At 45.1% G+C, this 16902-nt stretch overlaps 1 protein-coding gene across 3 annotated transcripts in view; it reads right to left on the bottom strand.

The window, feature by feature from the left end:
- Nucleotides 1-12563: 12563 nt before the first annotated feature.
- Nucleotides 12564-16902, bottom strand: part of DYRK1A (dual specificity tyrosine phosphorylation regulated kinase 1A) — a 95328-nt gene continuing 90989 nt past the window's right edge. For all 3 annotated transcript variants that reach the window (XM_058045795.1, XM_058045794.1, XM_058045796.1), the window contains one exon: nt 12564-16042. In XM_058045795.1, coding sequence (XP_057901778.1) covers nt 15419-16042 — 624 coding nt within the window. In that variant the 3' untranslated portion in view covers nt 12564-15418. The remainder of the gene's footprint in view (nt 16043-16902) is intronic.

Raw genomic sequence — 16902 nt, forward strand, 5'->3', positions numbered from 1 at the left:
AATCTCCAAACACATTCCACATGAGCACAACACAGGAGAAGCAAATGAGATAAAAATTGTTTTCCTTTTTCTCTGAGGGCTTCTCAGCTTCCCAGGAGAAAAACCCTGGGCGAAGGGATTTCTCAGAGGATGTGAATGCCACACGGGGGAGCATCCCAGGATTTTCCTGCAGGGAAATCTCTCCCATCCCTTCTGCTCCAGGGACAGCACAGGGGACAAGGGACAGCACGATGTTCTGTCACTGCTGAGGGAGGAGCAGGAGGGAGATGTGGAGAGAGCTCGTGCTGTAGAAAATGTCACCAAACCCACACAGCCAGGTGCTCCTTTTTCCACTCATTTTTGCCCTCCATATCCTCATCCTGTCTCAAAGACTGGAAAATCCCCTGTCCTTGCCTATTAAAAATCAGAATTGCATCAGAAGGGTGGATGGATTTCCTAAGGGTTTTATTCCTTTCTTTTATTCCTTTCTTTTTTTGTGGGTTTTTGTGGGTTTTTTGTGGTTTTCTGTTTGTTTTTGTTTGTGTGGGTGTTTTTTGGTTGTTTGTTTTTGTTTTTTGGTGGGTTTTTTGTTTGTTTGTTTGGTTGGTTGGTTGGTTTTTGTTTGGTTTTAGTTTTGGTTTTTTTGGGTTTTTTCTCAAGGGAATTGAACAGTTGTGACTCCAAATCAGGAAATTTGGTGCTGGGGCCCAGGAGCGGAGTCGTGCGCTGAGCTCAGGGCTGTGCAGGGATTCCTTCCCCACATTAGAGCTGCAGTGCCAGCAGAGCTGCTCACGTTGCTGCTTTGGAGAAGCCCTGGTGGTTCTGGGCGAACAGCAGGAAACACAAGGAGATTTTATGTGGAACAATTCATTCCTAGGAGGAATGAATTTTTATGTTTGGTTTTGTTCTGGTCCATGAAAATTGATGTTTTCCTCTCAATGTCTTAAGATTCTGAGCACTTGGAAGCGTCCATGCCACCACTGGTTCACAATTTACCATTTTCACATGGAATCAGTGCCGTGGTTTGAGAGGAAGTGAGGTTTTTTGGGATGCTGTGGTCAAACCAATAGTGCTTAGATTTGAATATTGGCACCTGGTATGGCCACTGAGGACATGGACAATCATCAAGGTGGGAAAAGACCTCCAGGACCACCCAGTGCCACCCCAGCCCCACCAGCATCACCCCAATCCCTGTCCCCAAGGCCACATCCAGACTGCCCTGGGACAATTCCAGGGACTCCAAACCTCCTCCATGACAGCCTGGATTTTTATATTAATGCTGAAAAGCAGAGGAAAATGGGTTTTTTTTGGTAAATGTTTCTCCTATAAAGTGCAAATCAGTCAGAGAGGCTCAAATCACTCACAGATATGGGAAGAAAAGAGGGAACTCTCAGCCAGACTCTTCCTTCAGCTGTATTTCATGGAAAGATCCCTGTTACCAGCCAGGTGTTCCCTTTTCCACTCATTTTTTTCCCTCCATATCCCCTTCCTATCTCAGGAAAAGCCCCTGTCCTTGCCTACTAAAATTCAGAATTGCATGAGAAGGGTGGATGGATCTCCTAAGGGTTTTATTCCTCTCTTTTTTGTGGCTCCCTTAAATTCTCCCCTTTCTTTGAGCTTTGTCCCCTCCCCTCTGTTCCTGTCACGTTCCACCCTTGACTGATGTGCCCAAGTGCTCCTGCTCTGGAGCCTGGATCAGACCCAGCCACCTGATACAGCTCAGCTGTTTCTGCAGGGTTTTTCCTCTGCTCTGGGTTTGGTCAGCTCCAGAAACCTTCCCTTGCTAAGGGAGCTCCAGCTCTAGAAATCTGCATTTTGTGTCCCATTCCTGCAGCGGCAGGACTGAGAAGCATCCCCAATAGCAAAGATGCCTTTGCTATTTTTGCAGATCCCCCCCAGCAGCATTTGTGCTCTCAGGTTTCCCCCCTGGCTGGCTCTGGGATTTTTCCCGTGTCTCTCATTATTAATAGCTGCTCCTCCTTCGTATCTCTTACCTCAAATCCACTCTCAGTTATTTCTGTGTTGACAGTTGCAGCCTCTGCACTTTCTCTGATCCATCAAGCGTGGCTTTCCCCCTTCTGGAATTCTGTTCTGCTGATGCATCCTGGCCTGAGTTAGAACTTCTGCCTTCCTGCCCCAGAAACAGCACAAATTCCACTTTGGCTGCATTGGAGCTTTTAAAATTCCCTAATGAACATCAAAACATCTTTTTGGTTTTCCCAAGTTGTGGAATTCAGCCTTGGGAAGTTTCTCTGCCCATGGCACACCCAGACAAAATCCAGAACTCTGGGTTTGTACTCTGGGATTTTTCCTTTTTCAGCAGAGTCTTGTGAGCTTTTCCTTTGTCTCTTACTTGAGATAAGTCTCAAATTCCTCAGTAAATTCCCTTTTCCCAGAGGGAAGGAGCAGGGACACCCATCCAGCAGAACTGGAATAATTTGTCTTAAATGCTGGGTCACTTTGTGCCCAAAAGAGAAGTTATTCCAACAGAACCAAAAAGACTGAAACAATCCTTTACAAAGAGCTCCCTTATCACAGAGTTTTGCAGCAGGGTTTGTAACTCAGGAAAAACTGGAGTTGGTTTGAAGCTTCACTGTCAAGAATCAGCTCAGAGCCTTGACACAAAAATCAGGGGTTACAATTGCTCCAGAGCAGAAGGAAATTCTGGGTAAATTCAGAGCTGCACATGACAAGGGGATGTGTCCAAAGACATTTCCTTTTACAGAATCATGGAATTGTTTGGGTTGGAAGGGACCTCAAAGCCCATCCAGTGCCACCCCTGCCATGGCAGGGACACCTCCCACTGTCCCAGGCTGCTCCAGCCCCAGTGTCCAGCCTGGCCTTGGGCACTGCCAGGGATCCAGGGGTGGAATTCCATCCCAGCCCTGCCCACCCTGCCAGGGAGAACATTTTTCCTAATATCTGATCTAAACCTGTAAATTTTTCAGTGTGGAGCCATTCCCTGTGTGCTGTCCCTGCATCCCCTGGCAATTGTCTCTCTCCAGCTTTCCTGGGGCTCCTCCAGGCCCTGCAAGGCCACCCTGAGCTCAGCCCAAAGCTTCTCCTGTGCAGGTGAACAATGCCAGCTGTGCCAGCCTTTCCTGCCAGCAGAGCTGCTCCATCCCTCTGCCCATCCTGGAGCCTCCTCTGGGCTCTCTGCAGCAGCTCCCTACGCTAGGGCAGCTCTGCAGGTGGGAAATCACCTGAGGGGACACAGGGACACAATCCCAATCCCAATCCCCAATCCCAATCCCAATCCCAACCCCCTCCTTCTGCCCACACACCTTTGGATGAAGGCACAGATAAATATTCTCTCCTTCTCCTAAATTAATACTTGAGGAGAAATCCCACCAGGGTGTGTGGGATTAAACCAACATCATCCCAGTTCATAAATGCACCATCAGTGTCCCAGGCCAAATCAGATTTAATTTAAATTTTCCCTTTAAGGGAGCACCTTAAAGTGAAGTTAAACCAACTAAAAGTGAAAAGAATGAATGCTGAGGCGCTTGTTTGAACTGGCTTTAACTTCTGCAGCCTCAATGCAAAGCATGAGGCCCAGCAGGATTTGGAAGGCTGCTGCTTCCAAAGATAGGCTCAGAATTTGGGAGTGCTGAGGGCTGCCAGAGCAGCAGCTAAAATTAGAGCCCAGCAGCCCATGTCAGATGTGTCAGGAACCCACTGCAAATTCAATATTTTGAATGTTTTTCAAGCAGGGCCTTCCACCCAGGCGGAGTGAAGTTTATTTCAGGTAATGATGGGGAGTCACTGCTCAGAATTTTTCCAAATTTGAGGAAAAACCAGTCAGGAGAAAAGGCCCTGCTCAGATCTGCTTTTTCCTCCTTCTCCTGTGACCCCTCCTAAAGCCTTGGTTGGACCTTACACCACACCCAGCTCCCAGCTGTGGCTCTTTGGGCAGGGCTCAGGAAAAGGGGGACAGGGAGCTTTTTGTGGGGCGCAGCTGGGGCTGGGCCTGGGTTTGGGCTCAGGGAGGAGCTGCAGGGCAGCCCTGGGAGCCCTTACACGGACACAGTTTGGGATCTCCTGGCATCTCCTCCCAGATTCCACAGGCAGCAAGGATGGCCAAGCAGCTTTTTGTGCTTAGAAGTAGCCAAGAAGTTTTTCCTAACCTTCAATAATTGGGATTGATGCCCCTCAGTGTCTCAATTCTGATTTTCATTATCCATCATGATGCTTCCCCAGTGGATCCAGTGAGTTACATCACATAGAAAAATTTGGATTTTCCCACTCAAAAATTCCAGTCCATTGCAACTTTTCAAGCAAAACAATTTCACCTCATAAAGACAAAGTTTTTCACCTCATAAAGACAAAGTTGTGCAGAAGGTCTGATAGAAATACCAGGTGTAAATACCCATAGAAATACCAATATAAATACCTGGTGTATTTTTAATTTCTACAGCATTTTCTTGTCTTTTCTCATTGAATAATCAGCCTGAGTCTTTCCAAAGTTACCTAGAAATCAGGCACCTGTTCAATACACCCTGCTGACCTTTTGCTTTACTCAGCCTATTGTTTTTTTTGGACCTGTGCCCTTACATGGACACAGTTTGGGATCTCCTGGGATCCCCTCCCAGATTCCACAGGCAGCAAAGATGGCTCAAGCAGCTTTTTGTGCTTAGAAGTAGCCAAGAAGTTTCTCCTAACCTTCAAAAATTGGGATTGATGCCCCCAGGGCTGAAGAGGGCTCTCCTCAGTGTCTCAATTCTGATTTTCCATTATCCATCATGATGCTTCCCCAGTGGATCCAGTGAGTTACGCCACATGGAAAAATTTGCATTTTCCCACTCAAAAATTCCAGTCCATTGCAAATTTTCAAGCAAAACAATTTCACCTCATAAAGACAAAGTTGTGCAGAAGGTCTGATATAAATACCAATATAAATACCAATATAAATACCTGGTGTATTTTTAATTTCTACAGCATTTTCTTGTCTTTTCTCATTGAATAATCAGCCTGAGTCTTTCCAAGTTACCTAGAAATCAGACACCTGTTAAATCCAGCCTGCTGACCTTTTGCTTTAGTCAGCCTATTTTTTTTTGGGATCTGTGCCCTTACATGGACACAGTTTGGGATCTCCTGGGATCTCCCAAATTCCACAGGCAGCAAGGATGGCTCAAGCAGCTTTTTGGGCCTGGAAGCAGCCAGGAAGTTTTTCCTAACCTTCAAAAATTGGGATTGATGCCCCCAGGGCTGAGGGGGTTCTCCTCAGTGAGTTAATTCTGATTTTCCATTATCCATCAGTGGATCCTGTGGGACCCATGGCAGTGAGTTACATCACATGGAAAAATTTGGGTTTTCCCACTCAAAAATTCCAGTCCATTGCAACTTTTCAAGCAAAACAATTTCACCTCATAAAGACAATGTTGTGCAGAAGGTCTGATAAATTTATATGGGTGTAAATACCCATATAAATACCAATATAAATACCAGGTGTATTTTTAATTTCTACAGGGTTTTTTTTTTTGTCTTTTCTCATTAAATAATCAGCCCGAGTCTTTCCAAAGCCACCCAAAACTTAGGCATTGTTAATTACAGCCTGCTGACCTTTTGCTTTACTCAGCCTATTGTATTTTTTGGATTTGTCCATGCAATCAAGACCTCTGCCTTCCAGTCTCCATCCAGGAGAGCTTTTCCATTCCCTTCATTTCTTCTCCTCCCCCTGGGCCCTTCCATGGAGCTGCAGATGTCCCAGTGCCATTCCCTGCATTCCAGCCCCAGGGAGCTTCCTCGGGTTTCTCACAGCTTCCCTGAACTCTGTCCCAGTTTGCCACATCATTTCTGGGGTTTGCCATCACTCCCTTCCCAAATGGCTGCTGGGGATACGGAAAATGAGGAAATCTTTGCACCGGGACAGGCTGGGACTCCCAAGATTTTTTCCCCTGGAAATTTAGGGAGAAAAGCTCTCTCAATCATATTTACACCTGAAAACAAAAGGTTATAAAGACAAAAAACTAAACAGAAAATGGGGAAATAGTTGAATAAAAACTAAGAAGTATTAATGGAGCATTTACAAGTCCAGTGGAATCTGATTAGAATTATAGAGGGAAAAAAAGCACCAAAAAAAACCAAGGAAAAAAGGATTTTCTTTCCTTCTTCAGAAGTAAGAATAAAGAAAGAAAAGGATGGGGGAGAAAAAGATCTGCAAAGGAGTGAAAATAAGCAGGAAGAGTTAGAAGGATTGAAAAGAGAGAGGGAAAGGGAAAGAAAAAAAGGAAAAGGGAAAGGGAAAGGGAAAGGAAAAGGAAAAGGAAAAGGAAAAGGAAAAGGAAAAGGAAAAGGAAAAGGAAAAGGAAAAGGAAAAGGAAAAGGAAAAGGAAAAGGAAAAGGAAAAGGAAAGAAAACAAAGAAAAAGAAAAAGAAAAAGAAAAAGAAAAAGAAAAAGAAAAAGAAAAAGAAAAAGAAAAAGAAAAAGAAAAAGAAAGGAATCAAGAGGGTTACAAAAAGGATTTTTTTCATGGAGGGGAGAAGAAAAAAAAAACCTGAAAAATCAGTGAAAATTAAGTCAAAGCACTGCAGGCAGTGGGAATGGGAAAGGAAAAGTAGAGAAAAGGGAAGGGAAAAGCAAGGAAAAGACCTGAAAAGCAGAGAAAAGTCTCTTAAGTATTGGAAAGGATAAGGAGTGGGAATAACAGCATGAAACAAAAGGAAAATATAAGGATAGAAAAGCACGGAAAAGGTAAGGAAGAAAGGGGGGGAGAAAGAAATTAAATTACCCAGAAAAAGCATGGAAGAGATGGGATAAAATGGGGAAAGTCAAAGCAGGGAAAACCAGGGAGGGGATGGAAAAATGAGCAAAGGGAAGAAGAAATGGACCTGGAAAACATACGGAAAAAAGTGGAGGAGGAAGGGAGAAAAAATTTGAAAAGCATTGAAGTGAGGAAAGGAAGCACAGAAGCACCAAAAAATAGTGGAATTATGAAGAAAAAAAGAAGGAAAAAAGGAGAAAAGATTGGAAAGAAGAGGAGGGAAAGACCTGAAGGGAAAGCAAAGTGGGGGGGAACAAATGCAAATCAAGGAGGGCAAAGGAAGTGGGAAAGAAAGGCAGGAAAAAAACAAGCAGGAAAGAATGGGAAGTGAAAAGAAAATACAGGGAAAATAATGAAAATAAAGGGGGGTTAGAAAGATCCTGAAAAAATAATGGAAGAGAACTCCAAGGAAGGAAGGAAAAGTCAAAGCAGGGAAAAATCTGAAAGCACCAAGAAGAAAAAGGGGGAAAAGGAAATACTTGGGAGGAAACCAAAAGGGAAAGGAGGAAGAAGAGGAAGGGAAGAGCAGGGGATGGGGACAAAGAAAAAACAGGAGAAGAATGGCAGGAAAACAAAAGCAAGGAAGGCACAGGAAAAGCTGTGAAAAGAGAGGAAGAGAATATAGAGATACAGGGAGAAGGAAAAGCAGAAAAGATTGGGAAAGCAACAGGGAAAACAGGGGAAATCTGTGGGGAAAGAAGGGAAAGGCAGAGATGGAAAAAGAAGGGGGGAAAGAAAAGCAGAGGGAAAATTCAAAGCTGAAAGATGGGAAAAGGAGGGGAAAATGTGAAAAGGGAGAAAAATTGTAGGGAAGGGGAGAAGGGTCAGAGTGGAAAGCAGGGAAGGGGTAAGAGAAGCACTGAGAAAGAACAGGAATTTGGGAGGGGGACATAAAAGACTTTGAAGGGCTCCTGAAGAGGGAAATGAACTGCAGCTTCAACTGAGAACCAAATGAAAAGGGCACTGAAATTCTTCTAGCCAAAGTGACAATGTTGGATTCTGACAGAACTTCCCATGAAGGAACCCTGAGACATCCTGCTTTTCCAGGCCCTGGCTCCTGAGATTCCTGATTTCTCCTCCAGGTCACTGAGGCTGTGACACTCCAGCTTTGAGAATTTCATTCCCAAATGGGGAATGGGCACAGCCCTGAGGCTGCCAGAGCTCCAGGAGAGTTTGGAAGCTCTGCCAGGGACTGGGATGGTTGGGGTTGTTGGGGTTGTTGGGATGGTTGGGGTTGTTGGGATTGTTGGGGTTGTTGGGATTGTTGGGGTTGTTGGGATGGTTGGGATTGTTGGGGTTGTTGGGGTTGTTGGGGTCGTTTGGGTTGTTGGGATTGTTGGGGTTGTTGGGATTGTTGGGATGGTTGGGATGGTTGGGGTTGTTGGAGTTGTTGGGATTGTTGGGGTTGTTGGGGTTGTTGGGGTTGTTGGGATGGTTGGGGTTGTTGGGATGGTTGGGGTTGGTTGGGATCATTGGGGTTGTTGGGGTTGTTGGGGTGGTTGGGATTGTTGGGGTTGTTGGGGTTGTTGGGATTGTTGGGGTTGTTGGGGTTGTTGGGATGGTTGGGATGGTTGGGGTTGTTGGGGTTGTTGGGGTTGTTGGGGTTGTTGGGATGGTTGGGATGGTTGGGGTTGTTGGGATGGTTGGGGTTGGTTGGGATTGTTGGGGTTGTTGGGATCATTGGGATGGTCGGGGTTGTTGGGGTTGTTGGGATGGTTGGGGTTGTTGGGGTTGTTGGGATGGTTGGGATTGTTGGGGTTGTTGGGATGGTTGGGATGGTTGGGGTTGTTGGGATGGTTGGGGTTGTTGGGGTTGTTGGGATGGTTGGGGTTGTTGGGGTTGTTGGGGTTGTTGGGATTGTTTGGGTTGTTGGGGTTGTTGGGATGGTTGGGATGGTTGGGATTGTTGGGGTTGTTGGGATGGTTGGGGTCGTTGGGATTGTTGGGATGGTTGGGGTTGTTGGGATTGTTGGGGTTGTTGGGGTTGTTGGGATCATTGGGATGGTCGGGGTTGTTGGGGGGTCGGGGCAGGGTCAGGAGCTGGAGTGGATGATCCCTGTGGATTCTTCCCACTCAGGACATTCCATGATTCTGTGGTTGAATTCCCTCAGCTTATTCTTGACTCCAAAAGTCTCCAAATTGGGACTTTCCTTGGAGTAAAAATCAGGAAAGCTTTTGTTGAGTTCAGCTCAATGTGCTCCGTTCAGGATGAGCCTTTCTTCCTGTCCTGGGTAAAGGAAACTCCATCATCATCATCATCATCATCATCATCATCATCATCATCATCATCATCATCATCATCATCATCATCATCAATCACCACCATCATCAATCACCACCATCACCATCATCCCTGCAGCCTCAGAATGATCAATTCCATCCACCGCTGCTGCTATTGATGGGAAGGAGTCCTGGATTCCTGCCGGAGCCTGAGCTGGCTGGCAGGAAAATCTGAAGGAAAAGAGAGTTTGGGAAATGACAGGAAATGGTAAAGATGTCCCCAGCCAGGGAAGGGGAAGAGAGATCCTGAAAAAAGATTTTTTTTTTGATTTTCTGCTTGACATCTTCCGTTAATTTCTTTATAACAAACATTTGATTTTCCATCTATCATTTTCCAATCATTAACTCCCTGGTTTTGGACAACCAGCATCCATCAAACCCATCTCCTTTCTCAAGGGGAGGCCTGCAGGAGGGGGATTTGGTTATTAATTTGGTCATTAATTTCTCCTGCCTTAGCCATGCTCCTCTTTTATTACTCAACACCACAAGCAATACCCATAAAACCTGAAGTTTCAAGAAATTGTTAAAATTCCTGTGATTTTGAAAGAAATCCATTAGTCAGTGCTCAGCAGGACTCAGTGATCACACAACAGATTGGAGAAGTTTTAAACTCATTTTTAACAGAATCAAAGAAAGCTTTGGGTTGGGAGAGACCTTAAAAATCCATTTCCACCCCTGCCATGGCAGGGACACCTCCCACTGTCCCAATGTCCTTTGCCAGTGTTTTGCCCCTCATGGTAAAAAATGCCTTCCTTATATTTACCCTAATTCAGCTCCTTAATGTTGGAAGCCATTCCCTGTGTCCTGTCCCCCCATCCCCTGTCCCCAGTTCCTCTCCAGCTCTCCTGGAGCCCCTTTAGGTACCAGAATGGGCTCTGAGGTGCCCCTGGAGCCTTCTCCAGGATGAACAACCCCAGCTGTGATTAACCCTGATGCTCCAGAACATCCACCATAAAATTTAATGAGCAGCAACTGCAAACCCCTCAGGTTTAGGCAGATCCCACAAATTTGCCAGGGCTCCTATGGAGAACTGCTGAAAGCAAATCCAGGCACCTTCATCAGTGAGGAAGGAGCAGCTCAACAATCATCAATGAGGTGGAAAACTAAAAACCAACTGCAAATTTCCAACATGAAGAACCTCTTGAACCCCACAAAAACGGGGATATGGAACAGAAAACCAGTGTTTGACTGCTTTGCTGTGCAGGTATTGTGCACTTTAACGTGAATCATTCCGAGTAAAATATCACAGAATCCCCAAATCCCTGAGGCTGGTAAGGCCCTCCCAGCCCATGGAGTCCCAGCTGTGCCCATTGCCCAAATTATCAAATATTAGGCCCAAGAGACTGAGGAAAGGAGCAAAACTTGAAGCAGGCTGGGCTCATGGTTGGTAAAACTTGGACCATCAGAGAAGTGGAAAGGAGTCAAAACATATCCTATTGAAAATACACCTTTTCATAGAGATTGGTGATGTGCTTTTGGTTATCAGCTTGCTTTCTGCCCACAGCAGCTGTGGCTGGAAATGTCCAAGGCCAGGCTGGGGCTTGGAGCAGCCTGGGACAGTGGAAGGTGTCCCTGTCCATGGCAGGGGTGGGACTGGATGAGCTGTAAGATCTTTTTGAATTTAGTCCTAGCTGTAGAATCATTTAGGCTGGCAAAGCCCTGCCAGCCCATGCAGTGCCAGCTGTGCCCCATGGGCACCCTGTCCCCAGCCCAGAGCACTCAGTGCCACCTCCAGGGGACACCTGCAGGGATGGGCACTGCAAAGCTCCCCGGGCAGCCCCTGCCAAGGCCTGAGCTCCCTTTCCATGGGCAAATTGCTGCTGCTGTCCCAGCTGAGCCTGCCCTGGCCCAGCCTGAGGCCGCTCCCTCTGCTCCTGTCCCTGTTCCCTGGAGCAGAGCCCGACCCCCCGGCTGTGCCCTCCTGGCAGGGACTTGTGCAGAGCCACGAGGGCCCCTGAGCCTCCTTTGCTCCAGCCTCAGCCCCTTCCAGCTCCCTCAGCCCCTCCTGGCAGGGACTTGTGCAGAGCCACAAGGGCCCCCCTGAGAAAACTCCAATAAATAAATCATCCAAAAGTCAGGCTGAACACCAACTACCCTCAGGAGATCAGTAGTATCTCTACTGTTCTACAGTATCTCTATCTCTCTGCAGCCACTTCTCTGTGTGTTTTTGACCAGACATTTCCTTTCTGTCCAGAAGTTCCAGACTGATCTTACTGGGATGAATTTGTTCTATAAACCAACACAACAGGTTCTGTGTCACCAGGCTGGAGTCTGCACTCACTCCCTCCTTAGGAAGGATGTTCCTGATGGGCTTCAACAGGAATTCTTCCACAGAGGATCTTCAGATATTTTTTCAGCTGTCCAGTGTAAAGTTTAAGCACATGGGTGGTGTGATGAAAACAAGGATGGCAGAGTGATAAATCATGGAGGTGAAGTCACATTTCCAGGCGAGTCCAAGCCTTGTGGCATGCAGGCCCCTGCAGACACCACGGCACTTACAGGATGGAATCCTAAACCCTGGCACAGCAGCCATTGCCCAAGGAGCAATCAGGATGGAGAACCATCTACATTTACAACCTTTTAATGCAAAGAACTGAGGCTGAAAGGCTGAAAACTGCAATCCTGGCAGGGATGAACAGACAAGGAGCCAAGAGAGAGGCCCAGGGATGTACCTGCACCTCCTGCACACGCCCAGCAGGGCTGGCAGCACTCCAGGGCTGGGTGCAGCAATTCCAGCTTTCACCACGGGTTGGAAAACATCTGAGGTTTCAGAAGAGCCACAAGAGCTTTAAAGGATTTGAGGAGGTTCATCAAGTGAATATATTTTTACGTGGAATAGTTTCAAACTGGAGCTGTTACTCCTGTTCTGCCAGGCTCTGGTGGCCACCAGCTGTAGCTCAGCAGTCCCAGAGCTGAAGGAGGACCTGGGAATAACCTGGCTGAATCACTCCAGAGACACAGGAAACTCCTGGAAAACTTGGCAGAACCTGCAGGAAAATCAGTGTTTTCCCAACCAGGTCCTACTGCACCCCCAGCCAGGGACTGGTGATGCAGAAGGAGCTGGGCTGGGCTCGGGGGATAACACCAGGCCAGCCCCAAAATCCCATTCCACGGCCCCAAAACCAGCTCAGCTGGGACGGGGAGGAAGCTGCAGAGCACATCAGAACACTCAGACTGAGAGATGAGGATGAAAGACCTCCAGCTACGAGCACAGTCCATGGGCATCGAGCAGAGCTGTGCTCACACAGCAGTGACTTGCAGACCTCGCTGGTTTTCAATTAAAAACTCCAAATTAGCTGTTACGCCTCCAACTTTTACTTTCATATTTTTAAGTCTGTTTCAATGTATCTGATATTTACACATTATAGTATAATTATACCTACCATACCATGGCTTGGAGTAGGTTAATTGCATAGGAAGACTTACTACGTTTACATTTTTCTTCTTTGTTTTTTTTTTTTTTTCCTTAAATTACTCTTATTTTTTTTTCCTTCTTTTTTTTTTTTTTTTTTTTCCTTTTTAAAAAGCACAGTAAAGAGTCTGAGGACAAATTATTCAACTGTTTATCATACATAAGACTGCATGACTATAATACAAAGGGCTTGTCTTTTCATTTAACGTTACAATATACACAGCAAGTCCGGACTAGATCTTACAATCTGAACACAGGTATTTAACCTTTTCCATGCTGTTTATGTTTACAATGCACAGAAGTCCTGTAACCAAACTGTGTAGTAAAGCACACAAAACTGGACTGTAACATAACACAGTATGCAGAAGCACTGGATTTTATGATTTTTTTTTTGTTTTGTTTTGTTTTTCTTCTTGATGTAGAGGTTATTTCTTTGAACTGCTTTAGGTTTGGTGGGGGTTTTTTGGCGCTTGCTAAGGGGTGGCGCGTGGTGTTACCCAGATTCCACATTACCCTTCTGTTCCTAGACAGCAGTAAAAACTGGATTCCTTTGATTTGATATTGCTAAACTCAGCATTCTTTTCTAAGGTGACAGCCTTCCAAATCCCATAAACTTCTCTGAATTACTGAGCTTCAAAAGAAAACCAAACGACAAAAAAAAAAAAAAACGGGGGAAAAAAAAAATCCGCTTTCATCCACGGGGATGATGTGTCGGTACAAAATGAAATATTTGGTCAGGAAAATCATGATTTACAAAAGAAAACCTAATCCCAAGGATTCATTCCCATTTACATGGTAGTCAGCTGCTGTGTTGCCACTGTGAATATAAAAAATTCCACCTTTTTGACTGAAAAAACGACTTGGCCGCATGGAATTGACCATTTGCTGCTGAAATGAACTTTTCCAAGGGCTGACTGGCAGAGGTAGATCACTGCTTCTGTAAGAGAGGATGGGCAACACTGTTCATCTGGGATGGGCAAGCAAGAACTCACCTTCATTCCTTCACCAAGGTGTTTTTTTCCTCATGCAGCTTTTTTTTTTTTTCCTTTTCCCACAAAATAGAACTAAAAATAAAATCTCTTGGATGGGCCCATAAATTTTGCAACTGCCAAGCTGACTGTGTTATATTAAGGCAGCGTTACCCAAAAATTAGGCACCTGTTAAATACAGCTTGCTAACCTCAGGTCTCCCTTGAGGGTTTTGCTTTACTCAGCCTATTATTTTTTTTTTTTGGACCTGTTCATGCAATCAAGGTCTTTGCCTTCAAGTTTACAATTTTGTTAATAAGGAATACAAGAATCAACTGCTGGTTTCATAGCTTCTGGATCTAGTGTCCCTTTTAACCTTCAGAAGCCTGAACACATTGATAATGTAACAGATGTTATAGTCTCCAAGTAGATGTCAATCTATTATCTTCAGTACACAGATTGCTGTAAATGTATTGGCTATGAATTCAACAACAGTTCCAGTTTTGTTTAAGCAATAGTACAGCCATAATTTTTCAACTGACATTTAAAAATGGTCTAGTTACACCTTGTGTCAAAGTGCAGAACTGCTACATTATTGGTTACAGACATCTATGTGCTATAAAAACAGCTTTGGTACAATAAATTATCAAAAAAGAAAATAAATTTTTGTAAAATTCACAGCATAATTGTGAGGCAAAAAAGCAGTCACATAAAATTCTGCATTTTTTTTTTTTTTTAAAAATGTTCAGGATGAACAGAAGACGTCTTTGTGCAGAAGTAATGGTGGAGAAAACCACGTGCCGAGAAAAAAGCAAAAGAAAAAAGTAAAAAGCAGGAAGGGACACAGTTGTAGCTATTTCCATCAAACGCAAACCACTACTCCTGTGACCTTCAACCAATAAGGAAGTCAACTTTATGACACACGCAAAGTGACCTTGCAATACCTTACAATAAGTGGGTCACAAAAGTCTATTTTTTTAAAAGAAAGGCCTCTTGAATTACCCATTCTCTGTGTTTTCAGCATTAAGGACTGTCTGCAAAAGCATGTCCAAAAGTGATTGCATCTGAAATGGTAGGCTCTTCTAACTTAAGAGTCCAAATCCATAAGGCCAAAGGTTATCCCAAAGACCACCACTTAGACCTCCCCAGGACTGGCCAGGACCGACCCGTTGATTGCTTCTCAGTGCACCTCAGTTATGAAACCAGTCAGATTTCCATCCTAACTGCCCGTGGGCTCCCAAAGGTGGCACCCACAGAATTCCCATCACAATTGCTGCTTTGATCCTCAGTAGATTCAGAAAAGGAGAGTTCTGCTCACCGCCACTTCGCATGCTCAATGTGCCTCACAAACTCCGTCACAACCGTCCCTTTTTACAGCTGAAGAATAATATATTTGTGTAATCTGAAGGTCCCTCTTTCTTACAGTACTGCATTTCTGTGCCCATGGTTGTTTGGGGAACTAAAAAAAATATATATATTACTCACTCCCCCTCCCACCCAAAAAACTTCAAAGGGCCTTTTTTTAGAAATCATGTGCAATGCCTTTAAAAAGAAACTAGTTTGCAACTATGACTAACATTTGAACAATAACCCCTGTCGAATGAGAGCAAAAAAAAAAATTAAAATTAAAATTAAAGTTAAAATTAAAATTAAAAAAATCAAAACCCCTCCCCAAAAAAACCAAACTATGACTAGGTTGTGGCAAGTTAAAATGGGGGAAGCAAAAGGTGAACACCACTAAGCTATCCGTTAAGGTGGGTCCAGACATGGCTCTTAAAAAAAAAACCAACCAAAAAAACCTCCCCCCAGCAAAAAACCAACAAAACAAAGAACTTCATTGTCCCTTTGCAATCTTTTCAAGTTTAAAAAAATAGTCAACTTTGCCCTCCTGTAGCGGTTCAGTGAGTTTATCTCCTTCTGATTCAAGCAGCTTTGCACTTTGTTTTTTTTTTTTTTTTTTTGGAAAAACACCACTTCTATAAAAACACACAAGAAACAAACTTAGTTTCAGTTTAGTCACGAGCTAGCCACAGGACTTTGCTGAACACAAACTCCTGTCATGGGAGACTCTTCTCTATCAATGCCTTGCCTCATGGCAAGGTGTCCTTCAGTCATGTAATGAGCAGGACCTGTATTAGCAGAAAACTGGTACGTGGGATGTCCAGCTATGCCAGTTTCTTGGCGCGGATTAGAGTAGACTGTTAAATTCATGTCCATAGCTCCGTTCTGTCCAAAGTCCAAGGTATTAGCAGCCACTGGGCGGTTCTGATAGGCCTGATTGCCTTGGTTACCAGTAGAGGAGGAAGATGTAGAGGAAGAAGTAGTTGAGGAAGACAGGGATGTCATGGAGTGGTGACTGTGGCCCACCTCCATAGAATCCTGGGTGGAGGAGCTGTTTGTTGGAGAATTGTAGACTCTCGGCCTGGTCCGGCTGCCCAAGGCTTGCTGTCCATGGTGGTGGTGGTGGTGGTGGTGATGGTGGTGGTGGTGGGAGCTGTTGCCGTGGTGATGGTGTAATGCGTTCTGTTGCTGAGGGTTGACATGGAAGGTGGTTTCCTGAACCGGGTGGTTCTCCACGGTGACCTGGGTGGGAGCTTCGGTGGCTGTCCAACCGATGGGAGGGGGAAACTGCTGCCGAACCTGCAGAATGCCAGAGACAACGCTGACTCACAGCTGTCCTTCCACCAAGCACAGAATCGTAACGGCTGGGACAGACCATCCAACCACCCAACACCATCCAACCATCCAAAAACATCCAAACATCCAACACCACCCAACCATCCAACACCACCCAACCATCCAACACCATCCAACACCATCCAACCATCCAAAACCATTCAGTCATCCAAGACCATCCAACCATCCAAAACCATCCAACCATCCAAAACTATCCAACCATCCAAGACCATCCAACCATCCAAAACCATCCAACCATCCAACACCATCCAACCATCCAACACCATCCAACCATCCAACCATCCAAAACTATCCAACCATCCAAAACCATCCAACCATCCAAAACTATTCAGTCATCCAACACCATCCAACCATCCAACCATCCAACACCATCCAACCATCCAAAACCATTCAGTCATCCAAGACCATCCAACCATCCAAAACCATCCAACCATCCAAAACTATCCAACCATCCAAGACCATCCAACCATCCAAAACCATCCAACCATCCAACACCATCCAACCATCCAAGACCATCCAACCATCCAAGATCATCCAACCATCCAACCATCCAAGACAATCCAAGACCATCCAACCATCCAACACCATCCAAGACAATCCAAGACCATCCAACCATCCAACACCATCCAACCATCCAAAACCATCCAACCATCCAACACCATCCAAAACCATCTAAAACCATCCAACCATCCAAGACCATCCAACCATCCAAAACCATCCAAAACCATCTAAAACCATCCAACCATCCAAGACCATTCAGTCATCCAAGACCATCCAAAACCATCCAACACCATCCAACCATC

This window comes from Melospiza georgiana, chromosome 2 (assembly GCF_028018845.1).
Source record: "Melospiza georgiana isolate bMelGeo1 chromosome 2, bMelGeo1.pri, whole genome shotgun sequence".
NCBI classification, from domain to species: Eukaryota; Metazoa; Chordata; class Aves; order Passeriformes; family Passerellidae; genus Melospiza; species Melospiza georgiana.